Source organism: Physeter macrocephalus, chromosome 7 (genome assembly GCF_002837175.3).
Source record: "Physeter macrocephalus isolate SW-GA chromosome 7, ASM283717v5, whole genome shotgun sequence".
NCBI lineage: Eukaryota > Metazoa > Chordata > Mammalia > Artiodactyla > Physeteridae > Physeter > Physeter macrocephalus.
The window spans coordinates 142602138-142627128 of NC_041220.1; the positions used below are offsets into that span (position 1 = coordinate 142602138).

Here is a 24991-nt window from a genome sequence, read left to right on the forward strand (position 1 = left end):
TAATATGTATAAAATGGATAACTAATAAGAACCTGCTGTATTAAAAAAACAAAAAAAAAAAAAAAATTCCTCAGCCCCGAACTCCTCAGTCGAACGATGCCAATGAATCCGAAGCAGGAAAGGTAGTGGGTCCGTCTTCTTCCGTTTCACTTCCGGCCGCGGCGCCCCGCCCCCATGACGCAAACACGCCGCGCCGTAGCCTGCGTCATCCCGGCGCGCCGCTGAGGCTCTCGGCGGAGGCAGAACATGGCGGAGCTGGGAAGGGTTGTTGTTCGCGACCCGGATTCGCTGCTCCCTGGGGGCTTCTGGGCGGCGGTGGCCGTGTGGGTGGAGAGGCCGCAGGTGGCCAACAAGCGGCTGTGTGGCGTTCGCCTAGAGGCCCGGCGGAGCGCCTCCTTGCCCCGGGTCGAGCATTCCGGCCCCCGGCCGAGCTCAGGCCCCGAGCGGGAGGAGCAGGCCCCGGCGGGATGCGGGCCCAAGGAGGGGCCGGGACACGGCCGGCGTTTCCCCGAGGGGGGGCCGGGCACTCGGCCGAGCGCAGGCCCCGAGCATGGCCCCCAGGAGTCCCAGGGCCGGCGCCAGCAAGGGGAGGACCAGCGGGAAGCAGCCAAAGCGCCTCTGCTCTCTAGGGTCCCTGGGCAGCCCGGCAAGGCTGGGGCCGGGGAGGGCGACTTCCCCGCCTCGGACCTGGATTCTCTCTGGGACGATTTCTCCCGGAGCCTCGCCAGCGGCAATCGAGAGATGCTAGCCTTCTTCACCCGCTCCGGGGCGGAATCGCAGCTAGAGGCTCAACACGGGCTCGACGTGATTCTCAGAACCGTCATCCCCAAAACGAACACGCACTGCCCGCTTAATGCTCCGAGGAGAGAAATAGTCGTGCAAGGTAAGAGTGTTTCTGATAGTGGCAGGTGTCAAGGATACGTAGAGCCGGACACTAGTGAAAGTGGCAAGGATAGGTTTTAATTGGTAATGCACTATCACAGTAGGGAGAAGAGTCCAGCGTGAACTGAACTCCACTGCGATTTGTGCAGAGGTGACTGGGCTTTTTACAGGGAGAATGAAGGAAGAGAATGGGGCGGTAGAGTCAGGGAGGTGAAAAATTAACCAGAAGCAGGAAAGGTGGGGGGTCGGGCCCTGTGACACCCATCTGGGTTTGCTAACTGGTGCCTGTGGATGTTAGGTCCTCCCCTCCCACGGAGGCGGTCACAGGGGCTCTTGTTTAGGTGTGGGCTGGAACAGTCTATTCTTCTCTCAACCTTGAGTTTTTTCAGGTGGGCACTTTAAGGGGGCCTAGGGTCATGCTAGGACCATGACCTAGGGTCATGCTTGAGCTGTTGGGAACTGTGGCAGTGTTTGTTCGGGTCTTCATAGGCCAAGGTTGAACCCTAATTGAGACAGGCCTCGGAAGGAGCCTGCCTAGAGTTTGGTCCTGAGGAGAATCTTTCGCAGAGGCTGCAGTTAGATTACAAACCAGCCAGTAAGTGAAAAGGCACTAAAGGCACCTAGTCTGCCAGTTTCCTTGCCATGCCCTAGGGAGTTTGTAGATTTTTCATTGTTTTTGGAGGGGACACGTAGAAATGTGAATCCTTAGTACAGAGGGTGGGGTCGTGGATTGGAGCGGTGTCTGGAAGGCTTGGGGAAGACGGTGAAGGAGCGCTGGACCATGAGAGGGAAAGAGGAATTTACTAGGTAAAGGGATAAGGGAAAAGGCCAGCTCCTGGGGCAGCTCGTAGAGGCCTCCCTGCCTCTCACAGCCGCACCTGTGCCCAATCTGTCTCACGCTCAGAGCCTCCTTGACTTCCCCTGCTGCTGCATCTTTTCTGCCTCTAGCTGGAGACGGTTCTCAGCTTTTCAGGGCTCACGTGGCTAGATTGAGCCCACCTGTGTAATCCAGGATACCCTCTCTCTCTTCCAAGGTCCATAATCCTCTTCACATCTGTCGAGTCCCTTTTTGCCATAAAACAACTCCGTGTGGTCACAGGTTCTGGGTATCAGGGTGTGGGTGTCTCTGGCGGCTGTTCTGTCCACCACAAGCAGCGATGCTGAATTACTGGTGGGTGCGTACTCCCTCCCCGCCCCCCGATACCGCGGGCCTCTGTGCCCCTGTAAGACTCTTCGCAGGTGGCCCCTCCTCCAGGAGGCCCTCTCTGGCCCTGCTGCCCAGACTAGTTTAGGAGCCCTTCCAGCTTTTATCACCTTTTACACCTCACCTCTCCTGGCCTGAGGGGATGAGCGCATCAGTGCCCACGAGGCCTTCAGACGTGGATGTCTGCATTCTCACATGGGCTTCACAGAAGAGCAGGGCGGGCGAAGCCTGTCCTCTTCCTCTTGGTGAGCATCGCTCCTCCACGGGGTGGGGGGGGGTGGCCTTTCAGGACTGCGCTCAGCTCTTTGAACACGGCTGCTCCGTGTGGCGCGGTGCAGGCTCGGGGATGCGGCCTGGCCAGGACATTCGCTGATGTAAATCGAGTGGGGAAAAGCCCAGCGGGTTGAAGGCACGGTGGATTCAGTATTGTTTTTTTAAGACCACTTTTGATGAGACTCTGAACTAAGCAGCTTTAATTGATCGTCCCTGTCTTTTCTCCCCAGACGTCCTCAGTGGAACTGTGACGTTTTTACCTTTGGAAGAAGACAATGAAGGGAATTTAAAGGTTAAGACGAGCAACGTGTATCAAATTCAGCTCAGTCGTAGCGAAGAAGAATGGTAAGGACCGGATAACTTATTCCTTTCTCTCAATGATTGATGCTTTAAATCAATGATTTTTTAAAATTATTTAATTAATTATTTTTTGGGGGCTGCGTTGGGTCTTGGTTGCTGCACGCAGGTTTTCTCTAGTGGCGGCGAGCGGGGGCTGCTCTTCGTTGCGGTGCGCAGGCTTCTCATTGTGGTGGCTTCTTTTATTGCAGAGCACGGGCTCTAGGCGCGCGGGCTTCAGTAGTTGTGGCCTGCGGGCTCCAGAGCGCTGGCTCGCTAGTTGTGGCGCACGGGCTTAGTTGCTCTGCGGCGTGTGGGATCTTCCCTGACCAGGGCTCGAATCTGTGTCCCCTGCATTGGCAGGCGGATTCTTAACCACTGCGCCACCAGGGAAGTCCCCAGTCAGTGATTTCTTTAGGCAGCTGTAAGATTCCGGTCACCAAGGAGCAGCCGGGACTCTCTCTCAGGCAGTTCGGGTTTGTGGGAATGTACTTTCTAGCGGGCATTTCCCTGACGCATCCTTGTTCCTGTTGGCACCTGGGTGGTCATAGCCTGGCTGGGGGGCCCGTACGTTCCCTGTAGACTTGATGGTTAGTAGCACCTGGTTCTAGCACTGAATTCAAATAAACACAGTCCTTTCGTTATTTTGTTATTTCTTACACCTTGGTAATGGGTGGTAAGTGGAGCCTTCTTTTTTATTGTCCACTGAGGCTCACGTGGTCTTAGACCTAGGGGGTATTCTGTGATGTTTATTATAAAAGCAGCAGTTTCATTCGTTCCCTTAATTCCACGTGGTGTTTGGGCCTCTCTGGAAAGTGTGAAATTTGATTTACTTCCATTTGGTGTTTTTTAAATGAAAAAGTCAGAGGAAGGTTAAATCACTCGCTGTTCTTCTGCCGATGTTTTCCTGAGAGCCACGTGGCTCTACCCTTCCAGGACAGCCTCGGGGATGAGCTTTGCACATGGTTTCATGGAGAGGTGAGGGGTGCATTGGGAAGAGCTTGGTCGTGGAGTCACGTAGACCTGGGTTTCCCCACCAGCATTGAGCTTGGGTACGTTGCCTCTGTGGCCCTCAGTTTTCTCATCTCGGAAGCGGGTTTAATCATGTTTGAGCCCCCCAGGAGGGGGCTGGGCCGGGCTTCCCCGGGACCTGTTGCAGGCCTGCACGCTGGGTGGGGTACTCAGGGCCTGCCGGGGTGAAGCCTCTTGCCGGTTGTTAAATGCTCCCCGAGGGGCCCTGCCCCTGGAGAGGGAGGGCAGACCCCGTGGGAAAGCCGGCTGTGCCCGTGTGGGTCACCCAGGGGGTGCCGATGCCAGGGCTGCAGGGTGAGCGCCGGAGGCCGCTGTCCCCCCGCCTGGTTGGGGAAGCCCGGCCCGAGTCCGCCGCGGCGGGCCCTCAGTGTGGTTGATGCGGTGGAACCCCAGCCCCTGTTCTCCGTGGGCTTCCGAGTGCCCGGGTGGCTACTCCCCATCTTTCCCGGCTGGCGTCTCCTGTTCCTGCCCTGCCGGGCAGCTGTCACCTACATTGCGTCGGGGACTGGCCACACCGTGGGCCCAGATACGTGGCCTTCTCAGCGGAACACGAGTTAAGCGGACGTTTGGTGGCTGCCGCCGTGGGATGCGGCGCTCCTGGTCTGTGCTTGGCTTCAGCAGGACCTCGGTGTGCCCACCACGTGCTTGCGCCGGGCCCCCGGGGGTCAGCAAGGCCCGGGAGAGACAGACGACGCTCTGATGCCAGGTGGTGCTGCGTGCCGGGCAGAGAAGTAAGAGGTGGCTCAGGCCTCTATTCCCGGTCCCTTTGTACCAGGGTGGGCGGGAGAGGGCCCTGAGGCCTGAGCGGGTGAGGGGGTAGCCGTGAGGACCCCCGGGACACCTGGGAAAGAGCACGGGGCCCAGGAAGAGCAGAAGAAAGGCCCGAGGGCATCAGCCCCGGCAGGATAGCTACCGAAGGGAAGGGACGGGACGGGAAAGGTGAACATCTTGGGGCGTGTCTCTCAGTGGACACCTGGCACCTGTTACGTACGGGAGTGAGCTGTGTCCCTTTGATGCGTCTGGTGGCCAAAGCCTGACAGTCCTGACTCACGAGACCGGCGACCCCTTGCCCCCGCCCCGCGCCTGCCTCCAGCTCCGCCCCTCACCCAGCCGCCTGTGCTTCCTCTCCTTCTTAGGGGCCCCCACCGAACGCCACCTCCTTTTCTGTGCGCCAGCAGACTCGATGCTTCTCCCCTTCATCGCACTGCCTGGGTCGCAGCCTCGGTGGATGTGTTGTCGTGACCTGGGCCCGCGGGTTGCGCGTTTACTCAGCGCCCAGACGGCGAGCGCCCGCCGCGATCAGGCACCGCTGGGGCCGGGGTCGAGCAGCGAACAGAACAGACAGGGCCACGGCCTCTGCGCTCTGGTGGCAGAGGACACACGGTGACCTAGAAGGACTGTGAGCCACAGGGACTGTGCGTGCGTCCTCAGCTTGGAGACCGAGCACTCAGCTTTCTGGGCGGGAAATGCCCGGCGGGCCAGTGCTGTGCGTCTGGGTAGCACACGTGAAATGCATAAAACCTAGACAAGTTAAAGAAATCCATAGACGTTTTAGCATCTAGCTAATCCGTGCATGAAGTGGGAGGTGAGAGGAACTGTGTCGTTTGCCGTCCTTCTGATGGGCTTCGTGAGATGTGTAAATGCATTTTTAACAACGTTTGCAAAGGAGGAGGAATTCTTTCTGCTTTTTAAATGTGTTTTTCTCCGTAGGATGAAAATTCTGTAACTAGTTCCAGATTGTCTTGTGTTTGGGGTACAATATTTTGTCATCGTAGCTGTCTTAATGTCTCTCTTCTTTTGGCAAAGAAATGTGTAGTTTAAAAATAAGAATTGAAACCAGCTCTGCTTATTCATATTTCTCTTATTTTCAAAGGTTCATATCTGTTTTAATTTTCTGTCCAGAAAGATGGCATTCAGATGGCATTGTGTATCCCAAACCCACCTGGCTTGGAGAAGAGTTGCTGGCCAGATTGGCCAGGTGGTGTGTGGAGAGCAGGCAGGGTGGGTTCAAAAGCACCCTGTCCCTCATTTCCATCATGAAGTACAGCAGGGCTCGCCAGGCGCTTAAGGAGAAGTATAAGGACATGGTCAAGGTAATTCTGGGCAAAGACGTCTGTGCTTCCCCCACCCCCACTGAAACAAGGCGATGTGCCAGGCTGCTCGAGGTGACTTTGTTTCGCCTGTGTGCTACAGATGCAGACATTAAGTCAAAACATACCCACCTAAGGCCCCACATTGCAGCCTGTACTGTACTTTGACCTAGTTAGGGATGCAGACCGAAAAAGCATTGGCAGTTACACTGTGGAAAAGGATTTGGTTTTTTGTTTTGTTTTGTTCTGGCACGTTAGTATTTTTTTTCCCAAGAGAACAAAAGGAAAATAATTTAATTTAAAATAATTGAATATTTAAATACTAAATTACCATGATTCTTTAGTATAAACATAAAGGTATTTGAAGAAAATATATGAAAAATTAAAGTACAAAAGCATATACTTCCAAAAAGGAGACCAATTTTGTAAAATGTCCTTAACTTGAAGATGTAAAAAGGAGGTAACAACAAACATCTGTGTATTCACACCCAGCTTAAGAAATAAAGTATCACAAGCATCTCTCCATTTATTGTGCTTTGCAAATATTGTATTTTTTTATGAATTGAAGGTTTGTAACGGCCCTGCATGGAGTAGGTCTGTCGTCACCGTTTTCCAGCAGCGTTTGCTCACTTCATATCTCTGTGTCACATTTTGGTAATTTGCACAATATTTCAGACTTTTTCATTATTATTATATTTGTCATGGTGACCTGTGATCAGTGATCTTTGATGTTACTACTGTAACTCACTGAAGACTCAGATGATGGTTGGCATTTTTTAGCAATCAAGTATTTTATTTTTCGGCTGCGCCAGGCGGCTTATGGGATCTTAAGTCCCCAGCCAGGGATTGAACCCACGCTCTCTGCTGTGAAAGTGCTGAGTCTTAACCACTGGACTGCCAGGGAATTCCCAGCAATAAAGTATTTTTTAATTAAAGTACGTCCATTGTTTTTTTAGACGCAATGCTATTGCACGGTTAATAGACTACTCTGTAGTGTAAACGGAACTTTTATATGCACTGGAAAACCAAAAAATCTGTGTGACTCGCCTTACTGCAATATTTACTTTGTTGGGGTGTCTGGAACTGAACCCGCAATATCTCCGAGGCGCCTGTGCTCACAGAGTTGAACCGACTTCGTCCTCTTCCTGCTCGTGTCTCCCTCCTTCTCCTGGAAGTAACCGCAGTTCATCGTTGCCATGTATTTTTGTATCAGCCCCCTTTTGCTGTGTAGCAAAGCATCCCCCAACGTCTCAGGTGTGAAACAGTAACCACCCATTCCTGCTGGAGCTGGCTGACCTCGGCTGGCTTCCCCTTCTCTCCCAGGTCCTGGCCTAGTGGTCCTTCATTATCTTACTGTTTAGTACCTTTAAGAAGGGACTTCTTTATTCTTCCAGCTTTTGAAATTGTCCTTGGTGAGATGGTTCATCCAAACTGTCTAACCCACTAGACTGGAAACAGAAATCTGAACGTTTAACATTGGCCATTGGTTTTTTTCTCATCTGCCAAACTCCCGTTCTGCATGTTACTGATTTTAATAATGAGGCCTCACACTTGCATAGCCAGTGTTTTCTAGTTTCACAGTACCTGATGGTCATCCTGCATGGTAATTAAGTCAGAGTCTTTATCCCTGCTTTACAGATAGGGAGATGGGGACAAAACAGCTGAGTGGCACTCCTGACAAGTGACAGCAACTCACTGACAGACCAGAGGGTGGAGCACTGACCTCCTGAGCCCTGCGCCTTTGCTTCCTCGACCCCCCCGCCCCTCATTCCCTGGTCTGTCATACTTGTCTAGATAAGTGATGAGGGTAGCATAGCTCAGCGTTTTCCTCTGATGCCCAGTGGCCCCACCTAAATGTCTTACAGACAATGTCTTTATTCCACAGTCTTGTTTCAGACTCCATTGGTCTCAGTGTGTCCTGTTACACACAGATGTGGTGAAAATTTACATATGCCCTTGAAAATGTTGTAGGTGTGGCCTGAAGTAACTGACCCTGAGAAGTTCGTGTATGAAGACGTGGCTCTTGCTGCCTACCTGCTGGTAAGACTGTGGGCTGAGTTTAGGTGGAAGGGCGGGAGGTTGCTCTGGGTAGCTCAGGGCTTGTACAATTCTGTTTGCCAAGGTTGCTTACACAAGTGATTTTTTTTTTAACTTTGCATGGTGCTTTTGCGTGAATGTAGAACAAGTCTGAATTGTGCACTTAACCTCAGGAATTGAACTGAAGCAGTGCTTTCCTAATTAGTAGTCAACATGGAACACGGAGATGCTGGCTGCGTTTGGGAGATGTCGTCGGGGCCCATCTGAGACGCACCTGCCTACCAGTCCTCACGTTCGGTGTTTCTAGTTCTAGACCTTCTCGGCTGCCTTGCTGACCACCTGGATCTGGGCAAGGCTTTAACTTGATTTTCTCATCTATGAGATGTTTAGAGGAGATACCTTCCAATTTCCTTTCAACCGTAATTCTCTTAGTCTTCGAAATAACATTGCTTCTCAAAGTATACAAAACTTGAAGAATTGAGAGAACGCCTGAAGGAACTAACAGTAATCTGTACAGCTGTTGCCCAGAGACGACCACGTGAACGTGGACTCGGGACGGAGGAAGAAGGCTTTGATGCCACGCAACATCCGGCCAGGGCCGTGGGCGGATCCCGCCTGGCTCTGCTCCCCCGGGCGTCACCTGCGCGGAGGCCCAGGGCCTCAGAGGAGGCCGCTCCTCCTCTTGTGGGAGAGGATCTGTCGTTCCGTGTGGGGTTGTGTCTGATTACTCTGGGGTGCAGTGAATCACAAACTGACTTTGGTGTTTTTTTTTCTGTTTACTTAGATTCTATGGGAAGAAGAGAGAGCTGAGCGGGGAGAGACAGCCAGGCAGTCGTTCGTCGACCTCGGTTGCGGGAACGGCCTCCTGGTCCACATCCTGAGCAGCGAAGGGGTAAAGCATGCTCGGGGCCGTTTCTCGTACCTTTGCTAGAGCGTCTTCAAACCCAGCACGAGGTCTTTTTCTGCTGGTCCGATCTGGATTCAGAGGCGGCCTGGCTGTCGGCGTAGTGGCTGGTTGTGAACTCTGTGGGGCAGGCAGCTTGTAGACAGGACCGAAGACAGTGGCTTCGTTAGACTGGAAGAGGGTCCTCAGACACTCGGCCTGTGGAACAGCACACTTTCAACAGCTCTGATGTTTTTGTCGTCAGTATTTTCTTCGGAAAACCCACCATTTCAAGGCACGGGGAGGGGAATAAAGGATACGGTGGGTTCCGCCCTAGAGAAGTTTAGATTCTAGCTCAGAGGACGGTCAGGCGCCCATATATCATACCGAGACACATACGTACGTAAAACCGTGATAGTCAGTTTCGCCCCCATTTTCTGGATTGTGAAGCAGAGGCGTTGAGAGCTGAGAACAGCCCCAGCCCTGGGAGCAGTTCAGGACTCGCAAGCGTCAGCTTTCCGCCGGCGTCTCGCGGCGTCCGGCGCGGCCGGTGCACTGGGTGCGGCAGCGCCGTCGCCTGGCCCGGTGGGCTTCGTGCTCGAGAGCGACCGGGGATTGAAGCCCAGCCGTGGCGACCCGAGGGCTGGTTTTCTTGTGACCGTAGCATCCTGCCTCACGGACGGACACATTTGTCCTCACCTGTGGGACCTTGGGATGGGGTGGTCAGACGGGGCTTTCTGAGGTGCTTTGTAAAAGGGTGAGGCTGTAGTTGTGGCCCCTGTGAACAGGTTGTCTGTGGGCTGTTGGCGCATCTGGTGGTGGCCAGGAGCCGGTGGGTGGGGACTTGGGGGCGGGGCCCCGGGAGAGCCGCGTGGGGCCAGGGTGCGCTGGGTGGGAAAGACCCTGAGGACGAGGCTCGTCCGGGGGCCGGAGGAGAAGGGGAGCCCGAGAGCTGAACTTGGCCAGCTCAGAGGAGCCGGCTCCCTCTGCGGGCAGGCGTATCCCCGGGGCTGCGTGTGGCTGTGAGGTGTCCGCACGCCTTGGCTCCGTCCCCCTGCGCGAGGCCTCGGCGGCACAGGTTCTGTCTGTGCCCCGCGGGACGCGGGTGTCTGTCCTCAGCAGCCGAGGAGCTGAGGGTCTCTTGCACGTCACACGGGGGCGGTACCTGCGGAGTTTGATTGGTTCTTGCTGATTTATCATGGTGTACCGACCGTAACCTTTGATTCCTGAAACCCCTCGTTTCAGCATCCAGGCAGAGGGATTGATGTTCGAAGACGAAAAGTCTGGGACGTGTACGGACCAGAGACGCGCTTAGAGGTACCGGCTCCGTCCCTTCCCGTGACCTCAGCGCGGTTGTTTTAAGGGGTGTCTCTGTGTGTGCGCCGGTCAGAGACGCTCACGACCACAGCAGCCCGCGTTCGTCTCAGTGCTCTGAGACCGGAAAAGCGGATGAAGCTTCAGACCTCCACAGCCTTCCGGTTAAACCGAAGGAGGGATGCCGGAGCCGGAGGCGCGTCTCCTCCCCGGGTGTGCCGCAGGCCCTTCGCGTCTCCCGTGGGTGCCCGAGGGGGCTCTCAGCTGCCTGGGGCGCAGGGGCGGAGGACGACCCCTCCTCTGCGTCTCCTCTGGCGCCTGGGACAGGCTGCACGTTCAGACCTCCACTAGGCAGTGGGTGCCCACCCTGCCAGGACCGGGCCAGGGTGGGGGCACCTCGGGCGGTCCCGCTCCGTGAGCAGCGTGGCCAGGAGTGGCCTCCAGCAAGACGCGAGCCGGCGAGTCGGAGGAGGGGAGCGCAGTGGAGCAGCCGGACCGGGCCGCGCACGTGCAGCTGTCCAGCGGAGACGGACAGCACGCCTGGCCTCAGTCGTGACTGCGGGGCTGCAGGGAGCCCCATCCGCCCCGCCGTGGTCCAGAGCAGCTCCAAGCCATCAGAGAGGGGGGTCTCCTCCGCAGCACCCCGTGGCAGGTCTGGGCTCTAGTGTTTCCCGGTGTTGGTCTCTAAGAGCCCAGGCCTCCAAGCCGGCAGGGGAGCGCGGCGGTGGGGCTGCACCCTTGGCTCCGGGGCGCCGTGGGGCCTCTGCTGTCCAGCTGCCCGCATCGCCTCTAGACCCCGTCCCCGAGCGAAGACGCGCGGGGGGGACCGGGACGCGGCGTCTCATCCGCCCGAGGGCAGGACGCTGAGCGGAGAAATGAAGAGGGCATTTGCTTTTCATCGTGGAGAATGTCAGGAATATACCAAAGTGGAGAGAGGCGCGCGCCAAACCCCAGAAACTCATCGGCCCGCCTCGGCGATTCTTTTGTCTCACTCCTGCCCCTCCCCAACCGCAGCATCAGCCCAGCCACGGTTTCGAAGCAGATCTCGGGTATATCATTTCATCTGTGAAAAGAAAACGAAAGTTTCAAGACTTATTCGGATATTTTCTCTTTGCCTTTCTATTAAAGTCGAGAATATTATTGCAAAATATAAAAAGATTGGAGGAAGGGAGGTTCGTTGCAGCTGCCCGACAGCTTTTTATTTGCTCAGTTTCTCATTATTTATTTATACTTTGCTTTATGCTACAAGGGTTTACATTTGCTTGTATATTCATACATTACAATAAATTAGAACATTTTAAAAAAAATCTCAGGTTTGAGGAATGGTGGTAAACCAGATGAAGGACTAGGGGAGGCCCTGCAGCTCCATGTACAGACCACGTGTCCTTACACAGGCAATAAAATTGGGCTCCGAATTTCGATGAGGCCGATGATCAAAGCTAAGGGAATAACGTGGTTGATTCCAAAATCCCGTGTCCCGGGTGAAAAAGCAAAATAATTTCTTTGGGTAAAAAGTTCACACAGCAGTTGAATAGGCTCTGTTTAAATCATGACCCCAAGGAAGAGCTGGCGGGCACATTGGGCCCCTTGGAGAACAGGTAGAAGATTCTAGTTCTTTATTCGAGGTTCCCTGTGGAGTGGGGGAAACCCCACCCCATCACTCAGTGAAGGCCTGCCAGTAGCAGTGCTGTGTCTCACCTCTCGTGGATTTTTTTCTCGTTACACCTGGACCTCTGGTCGCGGAGCTGGAAGAGTCCCGCACGTTCTGGTGTTAAACGTGAGGCTGGAGGCTGGCCACGCTTCGGGGACACCTCTGCTCTAGAAGGACGTGGCCAGGAGCAGGCCTGCCTTTGTTGGCAAAGGGCTTGGGGCTCGTGTGGTTCCTAGTGAATGGCTGATCTCCACGGATAGGCACGGCCTGGGCGTTCGAAGGCCGAGCGTGGGATACAACTTTTCTTTATTTCAAAAAGCTCGTTTGATCGTAAGCAAGAGACTGTTCAGGAAAACACATGCTTTTGATAACAGCATTGTGAATGAGCACAAAGTGTCCTAATTTTGTTTGTGAAGCTCTGTAGGAAATAGGGATACTGCAGTTCGCTATATTCAAAATCCCAAAACTTTTTCTAAGACAGGTAGAGCTTTGTTGTCTAGCATGTTGTTGGAAAGAAACCTGTAAATGTGATTATGATAATTACTAAGTGTAGTTTGCTTTTGTAAATATAGCCCATTTAAAGAGGCAGGCAAATTTATATGTAGAATGGGTGGGAAGAAAGAATAAATAGTATCAAGTTTGTTTTTGATACTATCAAAAGTTTCTTTTTGATACTATCAAAAGTTTGCCTACTTTTGAATTACGCCTAGACCATTTTCAGCGTTTCACTGAAATACTGTTTTCAGCATTTTAACATATGTGAAAATAGAAGCACGTATGCTTATTCAAGAACCAAAAAGATGAATTTAAATTCAATTTTTATAGCCATCAGCTTTGCAGAACACTCCCGTGGCCTTGAAAAGTGAGTGTTAACGTCACGTCTTCCCCATTTGTTCTGACCGAGAACTAACAGGTCTGCTTACTTGCCGTGGGGGTTCATTCTTTAATTCTAAAATTAGAGGATTTTGAGTGGTTATATAGTCTCTTTTGTCTCTCCAGTTGTTTTTTTCTAACCCTTTGTTTTACATTGAGGTATAGTTAATTTGCCGTGTTCCGTTAGTTTCAGCTGTACAGGCTTCGGTTCTCACTGACATCTTCACCATTGAGACTGTTGACTTTGATAATTAGTGACGGCCTGCTGATTAGCAGAAAGGATAAGGTGTTCACTTAAAGTTCTTAAATCCTCAAAGCAGGCTGTTCCCAGCTTGACTACAGAAACTATCACAGTGGTGAACATGCCTGTTCAGTGGGTAAAAACTTGCTGTCTGGGCTTCCCCGGTGGCGCAGCGGTTGGGAGTCCGCCTGCCGATGCAGGGGACGCGGGTTCGCGCCCCGGTCCGGGAGGATCCCGCGTGCCGCGGAGCGGCTGGGCCCGCGAGCCACGGCCGCTGGGCCTGCGCGTCCGGAGCCTGTGCTCCGCGACGGGAGAGGCCACGGCAGTGAGAGGCCCGCGTACCGCAAAAAAAAAAAAACAAAAAAAACCTTGCTGTCGGAGAGTTCACAAAAGATAACAGTGTAGTAGCAGAGGCTGGTGCACACTTCTGTAAACTCGTCCTGTGTTTTCTCTTTTCATAGATGGGCTCATTCTGTGGGTTGTGTAAGCGCCTCGGGTTCTGTGTCAAGTCAGCCTCAGGCCTCCCAGCCTCCCGCTCACCCCTCTGCAGGCCGTTCTTGCTGCTCCTTGTGCCCAAAGTAAAATGGCTCTCACGGCCCCGGTCTCCTTTAGCTGCTCTTACATTTAGGTAAAAAGGCTATTTTTAACCTCAAGAGGAGGCGAGCGCCCAGCGGGGTCGTTGGCGCGTCCGGCGCCGCAGCGGTGGCGCTCAGGGTTGTCGGCAGCCGGGCCCCCGGGCAGGCCGGGCTGGGCGCTCGCGTCCCCGCTCCTGGCCCAGCTTCCGCCTTTTGCAGAGGGAGGCCTGCAGCCCAGAGGGGCCGAGACTGGCCGGGAACGGCCGCGGTCCTGCAGGGTGGTTGCGTTTGCTGTTTCCCTCCGTGCTCTGAGTTGATTTGCTAGACGTTTAGTCTTGTTCTGCGTCTTTCTTTTAGGAGAGTGCGATCATACCGAATGATGAGACCCTCTTCCCGGATGTCGATTGGTTAATCGGAAACCATTCCGATGAACTAACGCCATGGATACCTGTGATTGCGGCCAGGTGAGTAGGTGGAGGTGTTAGCGCAGTGGTGGCTGGGGATGTTCTGTTGCCTGAACCTCGCTGTCCAGACCCGCAGCCACTGGCTGCTTTGTGGCTATCGCGTACCTGAAACGTGGCTGGTCCGGATTGGTGAGGTGATCGTCTGTTGGATATATTGGGTTGAATTTAAAATGAATTCCACCTGTTTTATTTTGCTATTGAAGATACGGATACTAGAAAATGTAAAATTATGTATGTGGTTCACACGTTCACGTTAGGTTTTCGTTGTGATTACTTCCACAGTGTTTATATCCAGTGTTGAAAGATGTATTTTTCCTGATAACAGGAGGGTTTGTTTTTCCGTGTAAAGACCCTCTGTTGAAATGTTTGTCTCGATTTTGGGCTCTCTGCCTCGGTCAGACTTCTTTAAGATGCACGTTACCTTACTGCCCTTTCATATTTCATTGCCAAGTCTCTTTTATCCAAGGTTCTTTTGGACTATTCTATTTATTTATTTTTTTAATGCCCTCCCCCCCTTTTCTTTTAGATACAGTTGATTTACAATATTTATATAGTTTCAGGCGTACAACATAGTGATTAAAAAATTTTTTGGTCGTACTCTATTTATAGTTATCATAAAATGTTTCCTGTGTTCCCTGTGCTGTACGCCATATCCTTGTAGCTTATTTATGTTACACATAGTAGTTTATACCTCTTAATCCTTGACCCCTGCCTCGCCCCTCCCCGCTTCCCTCTCCCCACTGGTGACCACTGATTCATTCTCTATATCTGTGAGTCTGTTTCTTTTTGGTTATTTTCATTCGTTTTATTTTTTAGATTCAGCATGCAAGTGATAATGTACAGTATTTGTCTTTCTCTGTCTGACTTCATTTCACTAAGCATAATACCTTCCAGGGCCATTCTTTTGGACTTTTTTAGAATAATACAGGTCAAGGAGCAAATCATAATCTTTTCTGTGCTTACCTCTGAAATTTCCTGTCCAACAGCTGAAATCTCCAAGTACTTCAGAAAGTTTTCGATTACAGTTGATGATCATAATTGCAATAGAAAAAAATATTTTTAATAAAAGTAATTAGATTCATATTTTATTGAAAAGATACTATGCTGCATTGTTTCTAGAAATTAAATTGGGGAAGGCTATAATTCTTCTTTTTGTATAAAACACAAAATTAGCCAGTAGCACATCGTTTGCATTTTGCCCTGACACACTATTGCCGTGTGGCTTTCTGAGGAATTTTCTTTATTGAATCTGTTTAAGACTTTGGGTTTCCGTGTCGCTGATTGTCTTTGAAGGTCTTCCTACAACTGCCGCTTCTTCGTCCTGCCCTGCTGCTTCTTTGATTTCGTTGGGAAATACCAGCGGAGGCAGAGCCAGAAGACCCAGTACCGAGGGTACCTGGATTTCATCACCGAGGTGGGGTCGGCCTGCGGCTTCCACGTCGAGGAGGATTGTCTTAGGATCCCTTCCACCAAGAGGGTGCGTCCCGGGCAGCTGCGCTGTCCTCGGCGGGCGACACCTGGTGTTTAGATGGAAAGCTTGGGGCCGTCCTTGTCACAGAACCGTCGATGACACTGGGGTGGTTGCAGGTGTGACGGTCCCGGAGGTGCCCTTGCTGGTGCCAGCGGCCCCGTCGCTGGCGGGTCCAGAGGCTCGTTCTGTGCCCGCGGTCCCCTGCTTTGCAGGCGTTCTGGCGCGTCCTTCTCCAGCCCTGTGGCAGCTCTGCAGGAACCCGCAGCAGGTCTTCATCCCTTTTCCAGAAACTGTGACTGCCCCTCGGGGACCCTCCCAGAGTGGGTGTCAGCTTGGCTTCTCTACAGGTTTCTGGCCGTAGTGCTGCCTGGGGCTGAACGCTCTAACTTCTTCTGACTTAGGGTCCCAAATTACTGGCTGAAATCGCTTCGGAAGTTCAAAATGATTCCACATTTCCTCATTGAAAGACTCATTAATTCACATTTACTTGAGATGAATTTTTCCAGGTAGAAATTGACCCTTGCCCTGCCTGTGACCCTGCCAGGTGGTCGGGGCCGACCTGCTCAGCCCGCAGGGGGCTTGAACTACTGAGAGGGTCAGGGGAACCGTTGACGTTGGTTTTATTGATCTCTGATAACTTTCTTTCATGAGACTCTATGGCCGTCAGTGCTTTTTGTGAAAAACTAAACACAAAAACCTGTCGTCCGATCTCGGCTCGATTGCTTGGCAGCGGTGAAAAGGACCGAAGGGTCGAGCTTGGCGCTCGGCCCTGCCACTTCCTAGCAGTGCCTTCGGGGGCACGTTACAGACACTGCCTGCCTGTGTCCTCACGGCCAGCTAGGGAAGAGCGGCTCGCTGGCCGGTGCCGGGCCCTCGCTCGGGCTCACCCGCCTGCGCTGGGCCCCTCTGTCGGCCTCGGGTATGTCATTGCTGTCGCTGCTCGGAATCGTTTGGGACGTCCTTTAGGGCTCACCTTTGAGCCTTCACGTCGTTCTCTTAAATGTCCTCCACTTTGGCACGTCAGTCTTCTGAGGTTGGAGTGGAATTTTGCTAGAGTTTGGGTCACGTAGGTACGAGGATCCTACAGTTTTGACGTCTGCGTTTGATCTTCCGTTACTGGTTGCTGGAGACCATGGAGCGTCGCTTGATCTCTCCGAACCTCAGTTTTCATAGAGCTGGAAGGTTCGGGGTCAGATGCGAGCGCGGGGTCCACGCACGGCAGCTGTGAATCGAGGACTGATTGCGCGCCGCGCCTCCCCGCTCCACGCGCACAGAAATTGTCGCCTGCCCGAGGTCACGACATTTAGCGGGTGGCACAGCTGGAGAGCGGTGAGGGGTGGCTCTGACGCAACCAGGTTCGCCTTCATCGGGTTCGGGCCCGGAGAGGACGTCCAGAGACGCTGTACCCACTGCAGCGTCGCCGGACGGGGCCTGGCTCTCGCCGGGGCTCCCGAGGGCAGCCTTCGTCTGGACGTGCGGACGGGGACGGGGACGGCGTGAACCGCACATCCCCGCCGTGCCACGTGCTCTGCTAGGTGCACACGTGCTCTCCTCGCTCTGGCGGCGCTGCCCCTTGAGAGCTCTGGAGGGTTACCGTCAGGGTCTGTGTGTGGGGCGGGAGAGGGGTGCGGTGGGCTGCGGCTGGTTGGCTCAGTAAAGGTGACCTTGGTCTGTCGTGTTCGTTGGGCTCTGTGGAAGTCTGAGGAATGACGCTTCCTGTGGGCTTTTGCCGATAGTATATTAAGTCATTGGTTGGTATGAGTTTTTAAAATAAGGATTCCTCTCATGATAGCTGTCGAAGACGCGTGGAATTTATTCTCCAGAGCAAGAGAGTTCCCCGGAGAACGTTGAAATACTGTCGGAACCTGCTAAAGTACGTCGTGTGCTCTTTTCCCGTGCAGGTGTGTCTCATTGGGAAATCCAGAACATACCCGCCCGCTGCAGAAGGTTCTGTGGACGAGCGGAGAACCCGCTACCTTAACAGCAGACGCGGCGGCCCTGTGAGCCCCGGGGCCTCCGCCGGGGGTGCCGATGGCCCCGAGGGGCGTGGAGCCCTGGTCGCCGGGGCCGGCCACACGCCAGAGTCCCCCGCGGAAGGACTCTGGCTGTCTGGATTTCACCCCAGAGAAAAAGCCGAGTGCGTGAGGAACTGTGCCGCCCTCCCTCGAGATTTTATTGACCGAGTGGTTTTGCAAGTGGCGAATTTGTTGTTGGGTGGAGAGCAGTTAAACGTGAGAAGTTCTCAGAGCAGGAGCGTGAAGGCCTGGAATCGAGGAGGTAACGACTGCCCTGGGTACTGCTGGGTTTCAGGCAGTGACTCTGTTCTCTTCTTAGAGCCAACTTAAAACCGTGTGGTCATTTTTATTTTTTAAATTTTTTAAATATTTATTTGGCCGCACCGGATCTTAGTTGCCCGCCTGCGGGATCTTCGTTGCGGTGTGCGGGATCTTTTAGTTGCAGCAAGCGCGCTCTTAGTTGCGGCATGCGTGTGGATCTAGGTCCCTTGCCAGGGATCAGACCCGGGCCCCTGCACTGGGAGCGCGGAGCCTTAACCGCTGGACCGCCGGGGACGTCCCTGTGTGGTCATTTTTAATTAAATGTCAAGAGGAGTCTTCATCATTTTTGTCAAGTCATTAGGAGTGTGCAGACGGGCTGAAGGAAGGAGCTTGTGGCGGCTGCCGCCTGAGGCTGCTGTAGGGCTTCCTGGGCAGCCAGGCGCTCGCCCTCTGAGTTCTGGGGTCACTGGAGGAGATGGAGGCCCCACCCTCAGCCCGTCGGGGTCGCTGCCCGCTGGCCCCGTGGGTGGGCCGGCCCAGGGAGCGGGGAGCAGTGGGTCCTTCTCCCCCCGCAGCGTGGATGGCGCTGTGCTGAGTCTCTTTCTCCACCCTCACGCCCCTCCCATCCCTTGTGTACATGTGACGCGGCAGTGCCCTCGGGCTTGACCCCCTCCAGGGATCACCTGACCCTGGGAGCACCTGCTTGGGAGAGCCCCTCTGGGGGCCCGCTGGCGGCCATAGCCAGCACCGCCGTGGTGGGGGGGGGCCGACCGTCCGCATAAGTGTGGACAAGGCCCAGGTGCCTGGGGAGCTCCGTGGGCCGGCACCCCCGTCCTCGGTGCGCCCTGCAGAGGCGGGCCAAGGTGGGGAGGGGGGACGCTGCCTCGGGGCCCGGGGTCCTCGGACCTGCGGGCGGCCCTGAGAACATGGACTCAGACCTTTAATTCCCAGGATGGTCCTTTCCTCTGTGGGGTCCTTTGGGAATGACTGTGCCCAGGAAGCGCGTGCCTGGGGCGGGACGCCCTGGTAGTGAGCGAAGACGGGGTCTCTTCCTGGGCTCAGTTGGGGTAGGTGGCGGTGGCTCCGATGATGAGCGGGTCTCAGGCCTGCCCGCCCGTGGGGAACGTCGGGGAGCCGGGGCGCCATCCTCCCCGGGTGGGTCTCCGAGGGCCGGGCTGGTCTGAGGTACTCCCATTCCCCCGCCCGGCGTGAGAACCTGCCCCGGCGGGGGGCGGGGTACCCCCAGCCTCGCAGCTGCGCGCTCCGCCCTTGCTCGCTGGACCCTGTGACCCCTGCCCCAGCGTCAGGCTCGGGACCCCCAGTGTGTCTGAGCCCTGCGCGACGTCAGTGGGCGGGTCTGTCCTCACCACCTCACTCGTCCCAGGCTGGGGTCTGCCCTCTGCCAGGCATGGCGGAGGGGACGCCGGGTGGGAGGTGGCGGGCTTGGGATACGCACACGTGGACGGGTGAGAGGCAGCGGTGCGGGGCTGCACGTGCGAGCCCGCCTCGGGGGGCTCTAGGCTGGGGGGCGGGGGAGGAGGGCAGGCTTCTGGGCCGGGATTTAATTTTCCCCCCAGACTTCCCGTCTCCTCTCAGAAGGGGTTCCAGGTGGCTGCAAGGCGGGCTTGGCACATGGAGTGGCAGGCCCCACCCCGAGCAGCGCCGGGCCACGCGGCAGGGCTGACTTGCCGTGTCTGGGAGGCTCGGTTGTCCTCGGGGGTCAGACACGGGGCGCGCGGCCTGACGTCTCAGGGGCGATGGCTCTGCCTGCGGAGTTCCCGCAAGCTGTGGATTCAGTTCAACTAAAGTTCTCACATGGGGGAAACCCTGTCTTCAACAGGGAGCCTGTCCTTGGCGGAAGTGGCCGGGGAGCTGGACAGGGAGACGCTGCGGAGGCTGAAGCGGGAGTGCGGGGGCCTGCAGACGCTGCTGAGGAACAGCTCGCAGGTGTTCCAAGGTGAGGGGTTGGGCCGGGACTCCCTCGGTTCTCAGCGCCTGAGGACGGGCTCCACGCCTCCCGAGGCAACGAGAAGTTGCCTCTCGTGCAGATTCTACCACCGCCCTCTCCTTCCTTTCCCCCTTTTTTTTTAATGAGAGAAACCGTATTTGAGAGGAGTTTCAGAGCTAGAGGATAGATCCCCTCACGTGCGTCTCAAGTCGCGACAGGACGTGGGTTGCACCTCTGCTTCTCTGATGCTGCCAGTCTCTGCCCGGCAGCCCCGGGGCCCAGCCCTGCCCCGTCCAGGACGCGCCCCCTCGTCCCACAGAGGGAAGAGCCGCTGGCAGGGCCTCCTGTCGCTGGGGAGCTTTTTCAGGTGGAGCTTCAGTACTTGCTTTGCTTTGGCCTCTGGCTGCCTGCAAACTGGAAGCATCCTGAGCTCCCAGCCAGGCCCTGGGCCTAGAGGAGGGAGGCCTCCCTACCCCGGCCCGCGTGCCTGCACTCCCCCTCCCCACACACACTGGCGCCCTGGGATCCAGGTGGGTGGAGGGAGAAGGGCGCGTGGGGCCTGCGTGCTCTTCCACGCAGCCTGCAGAGCGCTGCAGAGCGGGGCGCCGCCGCTCCTGCCCTCCTGGAGTTTGCAGCCTGGCGGAGGGGAAACGTCGCAGATGTTTACATGGGCACCTGGGGTTCCAAGAAGTTCTGATAAACTTCACCAGCGTACACAGAGGAGGTTCTGTGTACACATCAGCCAGAGGGCCCGTAAGTCGTCGTGTTTGCTTCTTAAAGCTTTTTCCCCTTTGTCTTTAAGCATTTTAAAGTACATCCCAGCTGACACGCTACTCGCCCCTAAGTACTTCTGTGCGTGGCTTTAAAAATAGTGGGCGTCTTCTTGCGTCACGCTAACGTCGTAGGTGACACTCTTGCCCACGGAGGCCTGGCCTCACCTCAGACAGGCATCAGGAAGGCTTCGCTTAGGAAATGACATCTGAGCTGGGACTTGGTGGAGTGAGCAAGGAAAAGCACTTCAGGCAGAGGGAACAGCGTGTGCGAAGTGGCAGGATGGGGCCTTGATGAACGAGGTGGGTAGGTAGGGCTGGCAGGCTGCAGCCCCGTGGCCGTGAGGAGGATCTGGGCCTCTGTGACCCGCAGCGGCATGCTGACTCGCTGTGATGGTGCGGAGGGGCAGGCCCAGCTGCACCGTGTGCTCGTGCAGGCGGGGCCGAGAGGTGGCCGGAGACCGGTGGCGTGGATGAAGGGTGGGGTGTCCGGCAAGGAGGACGTGCCTGCCTGACCCCCCTCTGTCCGTGCTGGGGGCTGGGCGCCCGGAGGACAGCCTCCCAGTCCCCGCCATCCCCAGGACCCGGCGGGTGGCTGGGCGCTCCGAGCAGCGGGTCCAGCCCCTCGGGACAGGTGCCCTGGGGGTCTGTGTGGGGAGGGCTGACGGGCCCTGCTGGGCTGGGGCCTTTGCAGAGGTGGGAGGCCGCTGTGGCAGCACGGAATAGAAGTCTGACCCGAGGGCGCTGGCCAGCACTGGGCCTGAAGGCCTTGTCCCGCGCCCCGGGATCTGGACCAATTCCCCCCCCCGCCCCCGCACCTTTGCACTCCTACCGCCAGGGTGGTTGCCCCGTGACGGGGGGCGTGGGTGAGGGACCGCGCACGGAGATGCAGAAGCACATCTGTCCTCTCCTCGGCCTGCGAACCTCCTCGGGAGGTGAGCGCCGCCGCCTTGTGGTCCCACCTCCACGCGTGCACCTGAGGGCTCCGTGTGCACCGCCCGTGTGCGCCCCACCCCGAGGCATACACACCTGTACCGCCCGCCCCGCGTGTGTGCACCTGAGAGCTCGCGTGCTCATGCCCGCAGCACTTTCAGGGGGCCTGGTTGTTGGTCCTTCCAGAGCTAACGTTGGTTTTCATTTCACCCTGACCTCAGTCGGCTGAATGCTGCTGTTGCCATGGCAGTGGGCCCCGCAGTGGAGCTGGCGGGTCCAGCGTTGGGGGGTGTGGAGGGCAGCCCCCTGGTGGGCGGAGGGGCAGGGGAAGGGGTGGGCCTTGCGGCTGGGAGTCCCCACCCAGCTGGCTCCACCGCCTGGAGCTTTAGTGGACTGAAGCTCGCTGTGCCCAGGGGGCTGCTCTGCTGTCTGCCGTTCCCAGCATGTTTTTCGGTTTGGTTTCACGCAGTAGTGTTCCGTTCTCCCCCGTCATAAATATGCACGTGTGTGATTGGTTTTCTGTGCGGTTTGCATCCATGAGCACGTTTATTTTTGGAAACACTTCTGAGCAGGAGGCTTGGGGATTGAACTCCAGTAAACATTCTACAGCCAGTCATGCAAAAAATAAGCACCAAAGCTGGGTCTTATCTCTAGGAGATTTTTTTTTAATTAACATGGTTAGTTTTACACGCGTGAGGAGGTGAAAACAGTTTCGGACGCTTCAGTTCCGCCTGCCCTGAGCACCTCGTGGGCCGGGCCTGTGCCGGGGCGGGTGCGGGGGGGCAGGCGCCACCCTGGGCCGGGCGTGGAGCCCACGCTCAGCCTTGAGGACACGGACGCAGCTCAGCGAGTTCGGTCCCTGGCCCAGGGTCTCCGGCGAGCTTGGGGGCTGGGCTGGCCCCCCGGGTCGAGGGGGACCCCAGAACTGGTGCTGCTGAGCATGCCGCACCGTCCCGGTAAATTTACCTCCCTAGTGGGATTCTAGAAGAATCCTTTGCCTCTTCCTCAGGACGCTTTGGCTCGGGTGACGTCTGTGGTCAGAGACAGAGGAGGAGCCCGAACAGTAGGTCCACCGAGTCTGAGGGACTCACGCTTCGGCGAGGAAGTGGGCTCACAAATGTCGGGTGAGAAGTGAGCTCCGTAGAGCGCGTTTTGTGCCTGTGATTCACTTAAAATCGGGAAGTCTGCTGGTCTGGCCTGCCAGCCAGCCGGCTGGAGGGGCGCAGGCAGAGGGTGGGGGCCTGTCAGCCGGCCTGGCCCCCCGGGGGACTCGCCAGCCCCTGCCCCCTGCAGGGCCACCCCTCGTCATCAGTGCCAGCTCCACAGGCCCTACAAATCCTGCCTGGGTCCCCTTCCCCCGACCCTGCAGGGATTGCTCCAGAAGCGTAGTATGGCCGGTGGAGGGCCCGCTGTGAGCCAGCCCGCCTCCACACGGCTGGGGGGCTCCGGCTGCCCTGCCCCGGCTGGGGCGTGTCGTTCCCGGCTGCGCCAGGAGGGGCTGCTGTGGGAGCGCCTGTGGAAGGCGGTGGCTGCCTGCCCAGATGCTGGGCCAGGACAGTCGAGCTCTCAGCGTCTGCCTCGTTGGAAGCAGGGCCGGCCTGGCCCTTTGGAGGTGCTTCTCGGTCGCCCCCCGAGGGTGAATCCCTGCTTGCGTCCCTCGTTCGGAGAGGCACCTCTGCAGTTCCTTCCTCTGGTTTCAGGGGACAGTTTTCGATAAACAGCAGTTTTCGATAAACATCAAAAAAATTTGAAAGTGAAATTCAAGCTTGAATGCACACTTTCAAGTTTTCCTTAGAAGTTGGAGAGCCAGATTTGTTCAGTAAGCTTCCTTGATTTCTGCCGAGCCTTTCCGTCTCCGGGTGGCTGTATAGCTTCCAGGGAAAAGCAGGACGGGTTTGGTTGCTCTGGCCCCGTCTCACGTGGGGCTGTTGGCGTCTCGGGAGGAAACGGCCAAGCGGAAGCTCCCAGCGCAGCTTCAGCCGAGTTGGGGCGACCGGTTCAGGAGGTGTCTGGGCGGCCCCGGGCCCTCCCCCTGCCCTGCCCTGGGGTCCTCCAGCCGCCCAGCTCTGCGGCCACCCCGCCCACACAGGTCCCCCCACCGCATCTCAGCCCCCGGCTGCTCTGTGAGGGTCTCCCGCCCTACCCCTGCCGACAGGGCCGCCGTGCCCCTACCCCCTACTTCCCGTTTACGTCTGGGGGCTCTGCCTGTAACCCTGGGGGCCCCCGCAGCCCGCCCCTCGTCTCCACCTGCCTGGACAGGGCCTCTGCCCGCTCCGCTCCCTCCTTGTGATGCGGACGCGTGCCCTCGAGGGCCAGTGCCGCCGCGCAGACGTCCTGCCCGCCTCGGGACCACGCTCGTGGTCGCCGTTAGCCTTGTTCCACGAGCCGGTGCCCACGAGTGCCACGCCTGGGTCCGTCACCACCAGGACCTCAGGCACCGCTCCTTGCCCTCCCCCTGGCGTGCAGCAGCTCCTCCTGACGGCTCCCAGCCCCAGGCGCCTGCACCCTGTCCTTGCTCCCCTCGGCCCCTCCCTCGCGCTCCCGTGTGTGTAGGTGGGACTGCAGGCCGCGGGCAGGTGGGGGGCTGGGGCCGCTGCCCGGGATCGCGGCGCCTCTCCCCCTCCCGCCGCCGAGCCTGCGGGGCCTGCGTCTCCCGTGGCTGCAGCCCGGCCCTGGACAGCTGTCCCCACGGAGCCCGGCCACCTGCCCGGCTTGCGGTTCACTCCTCGCTGTGTCTTTTCTCCTTGTTCCCACCCCCAGTTCTGGACGGGCGAGTTCGCATCCGCGACTGGAGGGAAGAGAGGCCTCGGAAGGAAAAGGAACCGGAAGCAAAGCGGCGGCTGTTCTCGGAAACCTTCAAAACCCGAATCTGTTGGTTTTTCGCTCATCACCCTGACGGTTGCGTTCTGCCTTCAGACCGCTGCCCGTTTGCCCACGGGCCTGGGGAGCTGCGGCCGGCCTCCAGCAAGAAGAAAAGGCAGCCTCTGTGAGCTGCTCCGCCTGCGTGGAGGCCTGGGGCGGGGAGGCCGAGCCTGAGGGAAGCTCCCAGCCCCTCCGCGCTGCGCTTCTGTCCTGGTGGCGTTCAGGGTCGTTTTCCTTCCTCCTCCCTCCTTCCTCCAGGGTCTCAGGGACGTGAGCACGCCCACAGAAGCTAAAATCACTCACACACCCCCCCCCGCCCCGTCCGAGTGCCGGGTTGGTTTTAAATGTGGTCGCCCTAAATGTGTTCGGCATCTTTACGTCAGGAAGAGAGAGCGACAGTCTGTCGGTGTCTCGTGGCTCCGGAGGTGCAGGAAGTGCGTGAACCGGCCCTTCTCAGTGTGTAGCAGGGTGGCCGTCCCCGCCAACCCCTCCTTCTCCCGCCCTCGATCTTCTCCCCACAGGTACCGTTAATTCTCATTCCGGGAAAACAAAAAAAATCCCCAAATCCCGATGTGTTTCTATTTAAAATTGCGTTTATAGTTTTACACAGAAGGCCACGTCAGTGACGCTGTCCTGCCCCTTGATTATCCGTGGAACGTATCTGGCGGCCTTTTCCTTGTGGAGTGTTCCTCGTGCGGGATGCTCCGTTCATTCGGGAGTGATGAGAAGGAACCCACTCCCTTCCGCTCCGTGCAACATGGCTGGGACTGGGGCTGCCGCGGGGCACAGGGCCCTGCCCTCGGGAAGCCCTGGTCAGCTGGGAGCCTCCGGTGCCAGGTCGAGGTCAAGGACAGGCCAGCAGGCGCCTGGCCAGCC

General features: G+C 56.7%; 1 protein-coding gene across 4 annotated transcripts; it reads left to right on the forward strand.

The window, feature by feature from the left end:
- Positions 1-226: 226 nt before the first annotated feature.
- On the forward strand, positions 227-24789 carry TRMT44 (tRNA methyltransferase 44 homolog). Of its 4 annotated transcripts, none has more exons than XM_055086240.1 (11): positions 227-883; positions 2590-2704; positions 5568-5820; positions 7789-7857; positions 8639-8746; positions 9983-10054; positions 13749-13855; positions 15149-15332; positions 17119-17227; positions 19443-19559; positions 24014-24789. In XM_055086240.1, exons 1-11 carry the CDS (start codon positions 247-249, stop codon positions 24241-24243), a joined length of 2001 nt encoding a protein of 666 aa, XP_054942215.1. In that variant the 5' UTR covers positions 227-246; the 3' UTR covers positions 24244-24789. The 4 variants fall into 4 exon arrangements, with proteins under 4 accessions (XP_054942215.1, XP_054942214.1, XP_007109318.2 ...); XM_055086239.1 differs by lacking the exon at positions 17119-17227 and adding an exon at positions 17228-17603; XM_007109256.4 differs by lacking the exon at positions 17119-17227 and adding an exon at positions 17228-17603 and having other exon boundaries at positions 5601-5820.
- Positions 24790-24991: the final 202 nt, after the last annotated feature.